General features: G+C 38.4%; 1 protein-coding gene across 2 annotated transcripts in view; it reads left to right on the forward strand.

Moving 5' to 3' along the window:
- Positions 1-7,855, forward strand: part of shmt2 (serine hydroxymethyltransferase 2 (mitochondrial)) — a 32,148-nt gene extending 24,293 nt beyond the window's left edge. Inside the window, 5 exon segments of one of the 2 annotated variants that reach the window (NM_001007879.1) lie at positions 1,077-1,242; positions 3,693-3,792; positions 5,762-5,917; positions 6,311-6,418; positions 7,316-7,852. In NM_001007879.1, the coding sequence (NP_001007880.1) occupies positions 1,077-1,242; positions 3,693-3,792; positions 5,762-5,917; positions 6,311-6,418; positions 7,316-7,443 (658 nt within the window). In that variant the 3' untranslated portion in view covers positions 7,444-7,852. 2 annotated transcript variants of the gene reach the window in all.
- Positions 7,856-11,782: the final 3,927 nt, after the last annotated feature.

Below are 11,782 nucleotides of genomic sequence, written 5' to 3' on the forward strand. Positions count from 1 at the left end.
GCCTGAGGGCGAGGATTGGGGCCATTTGTGAATGAAAAAAAGTTGATCACTTAACTCCTCCAGTAATACTGACACAATCCTATGGATTTTTTTTTTTTTTTTTTTTTTTTTAGAAACGTGTAAGTATCACTTTAATTTTATAGGTTGGTAGTCAGTCTTATCTTATTAAAGAGTATTCAGTGCCAGGGGTTTGGCAAGGCTTCTATATAATTTGGGTGCTTTGGACCTTAGGTCGCCTGCAGCATCCTTATGGTTTCTACGAGGAATTGGAACTGATGCTTTTAAATCAAGCACTGCGTGGTTCTCATATCTTTGTTCAGTGGTAGCAGCAGTAAATTAGTAGCCATTCTGAATTTCTAAATGCATACTAGGCATTTTCCCATAGCTGTGTGATATCCAAACCACAAATACTGTACATGTGATTTACTGTACAGTGACAACGCAGCCAGCATTTCTGCACTACACTCAGCACTATCCAATCAAACCAATTAACAAACAGGCCTCAGCACCCTTTGCCTGTGCACTCGCCTCCCCTGGTTTTTCTTGATCTCCTTTTTTTTTTTTTTTTTTTTTGCACCTTTTTGTGCTTCCGTCGACTTCACACCCTGGAGCGAAGCGGGAAACTGTGTGAATCTGAGCAGCAGGGCATTGCAGGTCTCCCGCTGAGCTTCATTTACCTCTCCTCTGGTACAGAAGGCTGTCAGAAAATGTAAATTCCTACAGAAGGAAAAATGAGCTTTACTGCAGTGTTCTGCAAATAGCAGACATTTAGGCTCCAAGAGCTACCTGTTTTATACATATTTACCTGTTTTATGTATGATTTGAGTTGAACTAAGCAGCACTTTAGGATCCTTATGAAGAAAGCCCATAAATAAACTTTAATATTTAAAAAAGTATTTTTATTTCTGATTGGTCAAGGATTGTGCTAAACATGCTACTGTTTTACTGCCACATTCTGCTATGGTATATTGGGGGTATCATGGGGTGGTTTAATAATTATTTTTGCAGACAGATGGTGGTAGTATAATAACCTCCTATTTTACTAATTTTTTTTTACTAATTTTTTTTTTTTTCAGGTCTGGGTTAATATTCTACCGAAAAGGTGTAAAATCTGTGGATAAGAAAACTGGAAAAGATGTACTTTATAACTTGGAAGACAAAGTCAACTTTTCAGTGTTTCCTTCGATCCAAGGGGGGCCTCACAATCATGCAATTGCAGCTGTTGCCGTGGCTTTAAAACAGGTAACGCTATTATTATTATTATTATGGGTGGGTGGGGTTGCACAATTATTTATTTTCCTATGAATATGCACAAAGGATTATTTATAATGTAGCTGCATAGTTAAATGGCAATTCTTCTTTATAAAAATGTTTTTTGCCCTTAATCCATACTATATTGCCTCTGTATTCATTTAAACTCATATAGTCTCCTAAAATCTACTTTAAAGGATGTGTAAACCCCCTAAACCCCCCCCCCCCCACAAAAAATCTGCGAACAGCCTCTTTGAAATCTTTAAATACCTGCCACTCCTGTTGTTTAAAGGTTAATAGTAAGGCTGCAGCATCCCCTTAATCACTTGGGATTCCTTCTCTTCCTGTAACCCACTTGCCCCTCCCTTAGGAACTGACTTTGGCTCTTGGCTAACTATGCATGCTCAGTTCTTTTCAGCGCAGGTTACCAAACACGCCCTCCAGTCTAGCAGCCAAACAAGAGATGGCGCTGCTGGTTTCCATAAAAACTCCCCTCTAGCTGTGCACTGTGCTGGAGAAACATGTTTTTTTTTCTTACCTCCTGTCCTGAGCTCACTTAAACCATTACAGGGCACAATCCAAGCAGAACTTTTTATCAAAATAAGTTCTGTCTGTGTAAGCCTGCATTCTTCTTGTATGAACTTTACGGCGCTGTTCTGTTTGCAGATTTAAATGTCACTAAAGATGTGTGAGAAATAGCCACAGAGTGAAATCTGCTGTTTGTTTATGTAATGGTTCTAGTGAATGGAGGGGATATATTCAATACAAATGGTTTAGTTTGGGTGGGGAAGATGTGCCCAGCTTGGTAGAAAAATAGTGTTTACATGTCCTTTAATAGGCTTGGCTGCGGTCATCACTTTGGTATTCATATTTACTGCCTCATTGTGGGAAATGGTAACCAGCATAAAGGGACACTATACTTTTTATCCAAGATTTCTTCCCAGTCCTAAAACAAACCGCAGCACTGGGAATATTCAATAGCATAGGTGATAAATAGCAACCCATTATCAGTTTGATCATATTACTGCAAGAACTGATTGTTTACAATTAGCAACCACCTTTTAGCATCTCTTCACCAAATACTGGAAATGTTCATAACACATTGAAATGCTATGTTCCTTGCAGTGAAGTTGCTAAACAATGTGGGGTCTCCAAATTTAGTTTCCCCTACAAGTGAGGAGTTTTTATGAGAGCTTTTTTACTTATTTATTTCCTGTCTTCTGTATACCCAAGCTACCTGGAAGAAAATCACTAACGGCATTGCTGGTGTTGTAGCAGGCAGCAGAATACTTGCAATTGCTTCTCTGTTGTGTATTTTGGTTGATAAATGGCAAACTGTAGATTTGGCTTAGTCTTGCATGTACAGATCATGCTCTCTGTTTGAGCTTCAGTCCTGTTATAGAGTGTATGCACTTAATCCACTTGTCCACTGGTCCTGTAGTCTCTCAAGACCTATTATCTAAATCCCAGTAGAACATATTATTTGCTTCTCATTGTTTCTGTGTGTCCAAGTACATTCTCCATGTTGTGCCTGTGCATATGATTTTAAATGGGTAATACCGTCAGCATTTCAGAACGGTGTTTCATTGAGCATTATGTTGTCAGTGACTTTCATTGTTTATCCCTGCTGTTCAGACTTGGCGATCTGGTCCCAGCAGGCAGTAAATTATAAATACGGTACATGCAGAGTGCAGGGAGTCCCCAGGTTTTTCATACTTGATAGAGGCGTATTTTAATTTGACACTGATTTTGTAATATAAGTCTTCTGGCACACAATTACCCCATGGGGTGATTTGCATTGTAGCCAGAGTTGTGCTTCTATAGTCTTCATTGTTGTTAAACTGGATTACCATTTTTATTTGTTAAACACCTGCTGGCTGACAGCAACATTCAGGATGACTCCAGTACGAAATCATATGTAATGGACTGACATAGAAGAAAAGCACTGTGGTCCTTTGCTCTTCCTTTCCTGTGCAAAATCTAGAAATCCCAAGAGCTCCTACACACACACACGGGGCAAGATTTGCTTGTCACTTTCCATAATATTCTCTAAATAAGAATAAAAGAATAAAAAGCAATTTCCTGACATGCCACGTATGCTCCTACTGCTATCACCTTCTTTTATTCTTAATATTCCCTTCTCTTCCAAATAAAGAATGATACATGAAGCTTCTGGAAAATCCTATTTTCTTTTAATATTTTTTTTCACACACCTGATAAATTCCCTTATTTTCAGAGCCACTGCATCCTGTCTGGCTACCATATGGTCACCTAACAAGATCAGCGCATTCAACACAGATTAAAGGCCATGCATTGTGTATAAACCACAGATGGAAGGGTATTTTGGTTTTAGCACACTTAGTTATTTATTTGATGTGCAGTGTGCTGAGACTGGGGGCTTTGAAGTACATCTCTTTTAACTGTTTGCATTTTGTTTCCAGGCCAGTTCTCCTATGTTCCGTGAATATGCAGTGCAAGTCCTGAAGAACGCCAAATCCATGGCCGCCGCTCTGCTAAGCAAGGGTTACACACTGGTGTCAGGTACTGATTTTATATAAGGGAAATCAGTCATAAAAACCAAATTGTGTTTTAACTATCATCAGGGGTTAAGTGTCTATCAACAGAACTAGGGCTTTTATTATAAGGTAACCGGGATATCATTTATTAATACCGCTAAAATTTGCATCTGAGCAGTAACCAATAGCATTGTGTATTGTGAAAATGGAAAATCGCTGATTTGTTGTCAGGGGTTACTGTCAAGGCCCAGTATTAGTAAATAAGCTCCTGTGTTTTTAAAATTCTTCTCCCCAAATGAATTAACCATTTCTTTGGTTTATGTCGAGATGGATAACACTCTCTGTGTTTAACAGTCATGTTGCCGAACCCCCTATAAGAGAACAAGAGAAGAAATGCTCGGTTTCTAGAAACACTGGCTTTTATCGTAATCTATTTTTTAATTTTTTTTTTTTTTGTTATAAGGTAGTTGCACCGGTTACCTGGTGATTACAGTGAGAAGCAAAATGATAACAATGTCTAATTCAAACCATCATTATGGCTGCTGTCCTGCAATTTGTAAATGTTTAGAAAGGAATGTTATTTTCAAGGATCAGACTTTACTGTGAGTTTAACAATGCAAGGGTTCAAATCTATGAATATATGTGGAACCAAAGAAAAGTCAGCTTTTTGTGCTAGTGAAACTCACTATGTATTAAAGCCACAGTATTTTCTACATTTCCAAGAAGATCGAGGTAGAATGCTGAAGTTATTGCTCACCATTTCCTTATCCATTCGTGTAGCACAGAACTTTAATGCCACATTTTTTTTTTATCTCTTGTCATTAACTGCAGTGGAAAGAAAAACATTAGTCAAGTATATTGTGAAGAGTTATTACCCAGCATAACACAATTATGTGCCATACCTGGCTGGGTGCTGGACACCTACTGAAAAACTGTACAGAACAACACTTGGGGTATATTTATCATGCTGTGTAAAAAGTGGAGTAAAGCATTACCGGTGATGTTGCCCAGGGCAACCAATCAGCAATTAGAAAACCAAAGCATCTGATTGGCTGCGATAATCAACATCACCAGTAATGTTTTACTCCGCTTTTTACACAGCATGATAAATATACCCCTAACTGTCTTAATTATGATAGCGAATGAAGCCATAAGGGTTAATAATGCAGAAATCAAGACTGTCAGCTGTGTATTGAATTGCCGCATTATTAAAGGAGACATTTTCTGTAATATTTAAATTCAGTTATATGATTTATCCCTATATAATGATGCAAAAAAAAAAAAAATGTTTTGAATGTATTTTACCTCCTTCAAAAGTGATAATATCCGAGCTGCAGAGAGATCCTTTCCCTTCAGAGGCTAGAATGAAATGTGGGACAAGAGTGTCTTTATATTCACCCACAGGAAGTGGTCATAGCACTGACCCCTCCCATCTTCCTGCCTGTGTCTCCGCCTGCTCCAGAATAAAAGCTGCTGCTTTGGTTTCTCTTTACCTTCCTGCATCTCATAATGTACCATTGCTGCACATCCCTATGACGTTATCCAATTCCAGAACAGCAGCTGCAACTTTTTCTGTGTAAGGGCTCTGGCACACGGGGAGATTAGTCGCCCGCAGCAAAACTCCCTGTTCGCGGGCGACTAATCTCCCCGTGTGCCAGAGCCCTTACTCTTTGCATCTTATCTATACAATTCTGCTTGCTGATATTTGTTACTTGTTATTTTCTCTAACAGGATGCAAGTAAATAACAGTGTGCAGAAATAGTATATGTAAAGATGCTGGGAGTTACAAAAACAAATTGTTAGCTGTTTTTCTGGAATTGGATGACAATGCATACTGATGTAGTGTTTGTATCTTTTAAAGGTTGCATTGCACTTTCAGTTCTAACGTTCTGGAACTGTTTTTCAGACCTGCCTAGATGTTTGTGACTGTAACCGATCTCCTGCATTTTAATGTTAAGAACATCAGTTATCAGTAAGTTACTTTCTTTCTCCAGGAGGGACAGATAATCACCTGGTTTTAGTAGACCTGAGACCCAAGGGCATTGATGGCGCAAGAGCAGAGAGGGTGCTGGAGCTTGTGTCAATAACCGCAAACAAGAACACATGCCCGGGGGACAAGAGCGCACTTACCCCAGGAGGGTTACGGCTAGGTAAGAACAGAACTATGTCCTTCCATCTGTCAAGCTGAATGTTGTCTCACTTCAGCTGCCAAATATTTGCTTAGCCCTGAATTATTCTCTTACAGCCTATGTAGTTGATATGTTACATAATTAAATATATTGAGCTTAAAAAAGACTAAGCTTATCTAAGAAGACCTTGCAGTGTTTCTGCAATTTAAAAATAGTGTCTTCTACACTTACATATTATTAGGCATATTAAGGGCAAAGGCATGGAGAACTGTTACCCATCAAGAATCTCTAGAAATGTAATTGTTTCCTGCTAAATGGCTGTTATGTAAAACCAATGACGCGGGTGTGATCACCTTTTTGACATTGTGGTGGATTATAATATGCTGTTGGTGCTAACTGGTTTGCCTCTCTCAGGTGCCCCTGCGCTGACATCTCGGAATTTCAAGGAAGCCGACTTTGAAAAAGTGGTTCATTTCATTGATGAAGGTATCCGCATCGGACTTGATGTTAAGCGCAAAACAAGTGAGTTTATTGATGTGTATAGTTGGTACAGATGCTGTAAGTTGTGTCTGACTGTTCCCTGTTGCTCATACTGTACCTGTTATTTGCTTAGACTTTGTCTATTTAAACGGTTCTGTCTTTTCAGGGGGCCCAGCCTATATGCCATTCTTCCTTTGCTTCTCTTGATGACATAATGACATAATAGTGCTAGCACTTCTCATTCAATAAAACACATCACATTTTATATAAGGCTCCCTTACACCCAGGACTGCACTCTTCACAGTGTGGCGGGACCAGTCGTGGGCAGTAGTGCCAAGCATTTTATATTTGTGGTCAGCTGGTCTGTGGCAACCCCTTGTTTACATTGCAGCTTTTTGATCACCACAGGTCTCTCAGGGTGAAGACACACAGAGCTACTAGTAGCAGCTACTTGTCATGGCTGCTAAAATAGACAATGCTGATCATTTACTGATAATTGTCTCTACGTGTGTTTTAGCAGAGGCAATTCTCAGTATGGCAGGGTATTTTCTGGCGTTTAGTAGCTGTGAAAAAGTAGCTGCTACTAGTAGCTCAGTGTGTCTTCACCCTAAAAGCATAACAGGACTATGTGCCTTGAGTTTTAATGTTATCCATTAAGTGAATTCCTGTTCAGAGAGGGCTGCACCTTGCAGGTCTCTACAGTTAATGCTCTGTGTTCCCTCATTATTCCTATATATGTTCCTGTCTGTTTCACTAGAGGCTCAGAGCTGAATGGAACTCAACAATTTCTTTTGTTTTATTTTAAATGAGCCAAAATTCCATGACATTTGTTTACTAAGTGTTTTTAATATCTAGTTCATAAAAATGTTTATTTCCACCTTAGCTATAATCTGCAGTAGTATGTACTATGAGTCTCATCATATTTTTTGTTCTTTTTAGACAAACTTCAAGACTTTAAGAACTTTCTTCTTGAGGACCACGAAACAGTTAATCGGATAGCAGACCTGCGTAAGCAAGTGGAGCAGTTTGCCCGTTCTTTTCCCATGCCTGGATTTGATGAGCGTTGAATAAAATAAAAAGATGATTGATGGTGTTAAGAACAACAAACCATTCCACCCTATTTCTTCCTGCGCTTCCTGTTGCCTCATTGCATTTTCTGTTAATCCAGCCAATTTCTTATTGCATTCTATTCCTGCATCATATATTTAGTTGTCTCTTATCTTTTCTTATAACGGAGTGACCCAGGACCCTTTTCTACTTGGCAAACCTTCTCTCCAGCAGCATCACTGCATGAAGAACTAGGCAGCTAGATTTGTTTCATTGTCATTTCCGTGGTGCATTGGACTTCCATAATGAAATCTCAAAACTCCAAATCTGACATTTCAGTGTGGGGTAAGGGGATTCATGCTGCAGCAGAGCATATTCAGGTAGACTCCAGAGACTGTTAGAGCAATAAACAAAAACATCATGGTACAGTGATCCTTGCTTCTCTTCGTCTGTATTTTTAATAAGCATGGAGGGATATCTGTTACACCTTGTTGCTCCATAAACCATGCCTACCCATCCTACATGTCACAAAGCTTTGTTTTAGAACTACTTAGTAACCAGGTGGGCACCAAAGGAAAAATGACGATTGGCGTGTAGTAATATTTCTAGTCACATTGCCAATATGTTTTAAAATGGTTGCATGCACATGGAAAATTATACTGGTATGGGATCCATTATCTGGAATTATGGGAAGGCCATTTCCCGTAGACACCATTTTAATCAAAGACTTCAAATTTGTAAAATATTTTTTTTCTCTTTAATAATAAAACAGTACAGGTATGGGACCTGTTATTCAGAATGCTTGGGGTTTCCAGATAAGTCCTTTGGATCTCCATACCTTAGGTCTACTAAAAATAATTTTAATATTAAATAAACCCAATAGGATTGTTTTGCCTCCAATAAGGGGTAATTATATCTTAGTTGGGATCATGTACAAGGTACTGTTTCATTACAAGGAAAAAGGAAATGATATATATTTTTTTTAAATTGTAATAGTTTGTTTAAAATAGAGTCTATGGGAGATTGCCTTCTTGTAATTTGGAGCTTTCTGGATAATGGATCCCATACCTGTGCCTTGTACTTGATCCCAACTAAGATATAATTAATCCTTATTGGAGGCAAAACAATCCTATTGGGTTTATTTAATGTTTAAAATTATTTTTAGCAGACTTGGAGGCAGATTTACTAAAACTCTAATTTTTCTGACTTTTTTTTTTTTAAACTACGAATAATCTAATTTCCATGAATGTCAGAAATGCATCAAAAAGATATAAACTAAAAAAGCAGATGCAAGGAAAAGTCGCAAAAAATGCAACTTTGTCAACTTGTTGAATGATAACTAATTTTTTTGTGTTGTTGCACAAAAGTGTCAAAAATCTAAAACCTCTAAAGATTCGAAGCAAAGAAAGATCTTCCAGGGAAGGAAAGGGACATCTGTCATTGACTTCTACGTGGTCCTAACAAGTTTTTAGATGGTATTTTCGGATTCAGAATTGTTGCAGTTATGTCATAATGTCCAATTATGTCCATAATTCTTGGAAAAGTTGTGATTTTTTTTCCCACATCTTTTTCAAATTTTAGCTCTAAAAATTCTGAATTGTTGAAAAAAAAAAATTAGAATGTTAATAAATGGTTTAAGTATGGCAATTCAGATTATGAAAAGATCCCTTATCTGGAAATTCCCAGGTCCTAAGCATTCTACATAACAGATCCCATGCCAGTATAGTAGTACATACTAGTTGCAATATGCATATTTTCTGTCTATGGCTAAAAGGCTAATGCTACACTGTTTCTACTGTTTCTCAACTCGCATATTAGTGAAGGGCAAGAAACATGCTCCTCCTTCTGCTTTCTTCTGTGTCTGTACCCAGAGGCACTAAGTTGGCCCAGGTGCAAACACCTGGCACCAAATCACTAGGGTATGCATTTTTGTGCTGAAATCCGCTCCATGTGTCTGCACCCACATGATGTGTCGGATACGGGCAAAGTTAAAATTCAGCTGTCATTGACAGTGTGCAGCCTATTAAATCGTCCATTTTTAGAAGCCAGCTAAATTAAAAAATGCTGCCTTTTCCTGCAACAAATAATAATAATAATGCCATAGCCATGCCAAAATAAGGCTTGCCCCAAAAAATGTCCTTTGCTACTGCTTGCCCCCCCCCCCCCCCCCCCATCTTTATTCTTGCCATGAATATAACATTCAACATTAATACAGTCCTCCACAGTTGCAAATAACTGAAAGTGGCAGTGGGTGGTGTATCAGTAAGGCAATCACAAGACAGATGACCAATAAGTAAAAAAAAAAAAAAGCAAAATAACGGAATTATGTTCCATGTGCTCCTCCCCCCAAAGTCACAGACTAGTTACATTTTTGCCTAACTAGAAGTAGAAGTATTTTTTATTTTGCGCAGCCCATTTTTGGCTCCTACCTCATATTTTTACTTTACTCGTGATTTCAATGAACCACATAAAGCTAGATAACTATGTAAAAGAATTGCTTTTGGAACTGGATAGAATTTGTATAAAATATAGTACATAAATGTCTTATTCACCCCTAACTTAAAGGGGCAACTTTCAAAGTCAATGGATTTTTATTTTTCTTGTTATTATGTATCGATGGTTCATTCGTGCTTTTAACCTAACTTTTTTTCCTGCTGCACACAGCTCAGTCATGCTGGGATTAGCCCAATAGACCTGGTAAATTGGTTTCTGACACACATAATGGAGTTTTTGGCAGCAGAAAAAATATAGCATTTCAGACATAAAACATTACATATTTTAAAAAAAGAAAACTTAAAAAAAGACTAATTTTATAACATTAGAAAGACATTACACACAACCATGTGGTAGATATAGTCAAGACCAGAATCATGAATAACTGTATGAGGAGGGTTTGTGGCACAAATGCAGAGTGGGTGAATACACTGATGAATCGGCTAGTAATACCTTGCTTTTGGATAATGCCACTAAGTGGTTTGATGTAGTAGTTGCTGTTGATTTTTTATCATTAGTTTTCAGAGATATCTGTCTCTTTATTTTTAGAAAGGTCTAAAAGTTATTGGTCACAAGTGGGTCTCTTCTATAAGATGACTCCTGTGAACACACTGTGGCCACCCAGCCTCCCTTGTGCACTTTCTAATACATTTTTCTCCAGTACTAAATTACCATCAGTTACTTATATGGAAAATATTGCCCAGCTATAAGATTTCTTGGAGGGATTCTTCTCTCTGTGAGACTGCCTTATTCAAGCGTCCACCCTGCTTGGTGTCCCTTCACGTGACTTTGCTCCCCCCCCCATGCAGGGCTTACAGCCATAACTTCCCATCACAGCCAGAGCACTATTATCGCCAAGCAAATTCAATTTGTTAGATGAAATTGTATTTGCCCCCAGGCTGTGGCTGTGTTGCGTCCGTGGAAAGAGAAAGCAACAGCTTGGGAAGTAGACTCCTCTCGTTTTTGTTTTTTAAACGATCCCGGCGGTCAAATTAAAATCGATTAACAAACAAACGGAGTAAATGTAATGAAATGAGACTGTGTATTGGCTTAATGTTCCCATCTGCTTGCTGCCTGGGGTGACATACACAGTTCTGTGTTATTAACCCCTTTTGCTGAAGGGGGACCAGGAATATAATGCTCTGTAGGCCCCTGTGGGCTATCTATTTGGGAAAAAGCATCGGACAGAAAGCCGCCTTCTAACGGTTGCTGCAAACTCTGCCATTGTAAAAATTCACGGAATGGTTGCCTTTCCAAGAAAAAAAAATCCATTTTCTTTTTTCTTGTCTTTTCAGTGGTTGAAATAGTTGGTTTTAGCAAGAATAACATAGGGTTATATACATAAATTGCTGGATATAAATAAAATTGCTGTACTTAGTTGCTTAAAGTCAACTACACACAGGATGGTTTCCAAGCATATTGTCATCACAGCAAATAATTGTACAACAATTGCCTGTAAGTATTATAGCACTCTATTGCACAGCAGGGTACAGGTGCGTATTTGCCTGACATGCTTGGTCTTTTCAGGACATAAATTCCTTCTGTGTTATGTAGTTTTATTCAAATCAATGGGAGGTGGCATGGGTTGTTTCCACTGTTTGCCTAGTGGGGCTCAGAGCCTTGGTTAGGGAGCCCAGCCTAAAGGCCACTTATGGGCTAACAGAAAAATCGGAAACTGTCGCAATGGGGCACAATTTTAGTTTTGCAACAATTTTTGCACAACTGAAAAATACCGTTTGCGAACCCTTTGCATGCCTTGTGACAGTAGGTTTGAGATTGCTAATGTTTATGTTTGTGCAAGTGCGCAGTGCATGTAATAAAACTTCTTAACTTATTATTGCATTTAGATTTACGCCATCTTCAAGC

This window comes from Xenopus tropicalis, chromosome 2, assembly GCF_000004195.4.
Source record: "Xenopus tropicalis strain Nigerian chromosome 2, UCB_Xtro_10.0, whole genome shotgun sequence".
NCBI lineage: Eukaryota > Metazoa > Chordata > Amphibia > Anura > Pipidae > Xenopus > Xenopus tropicalis.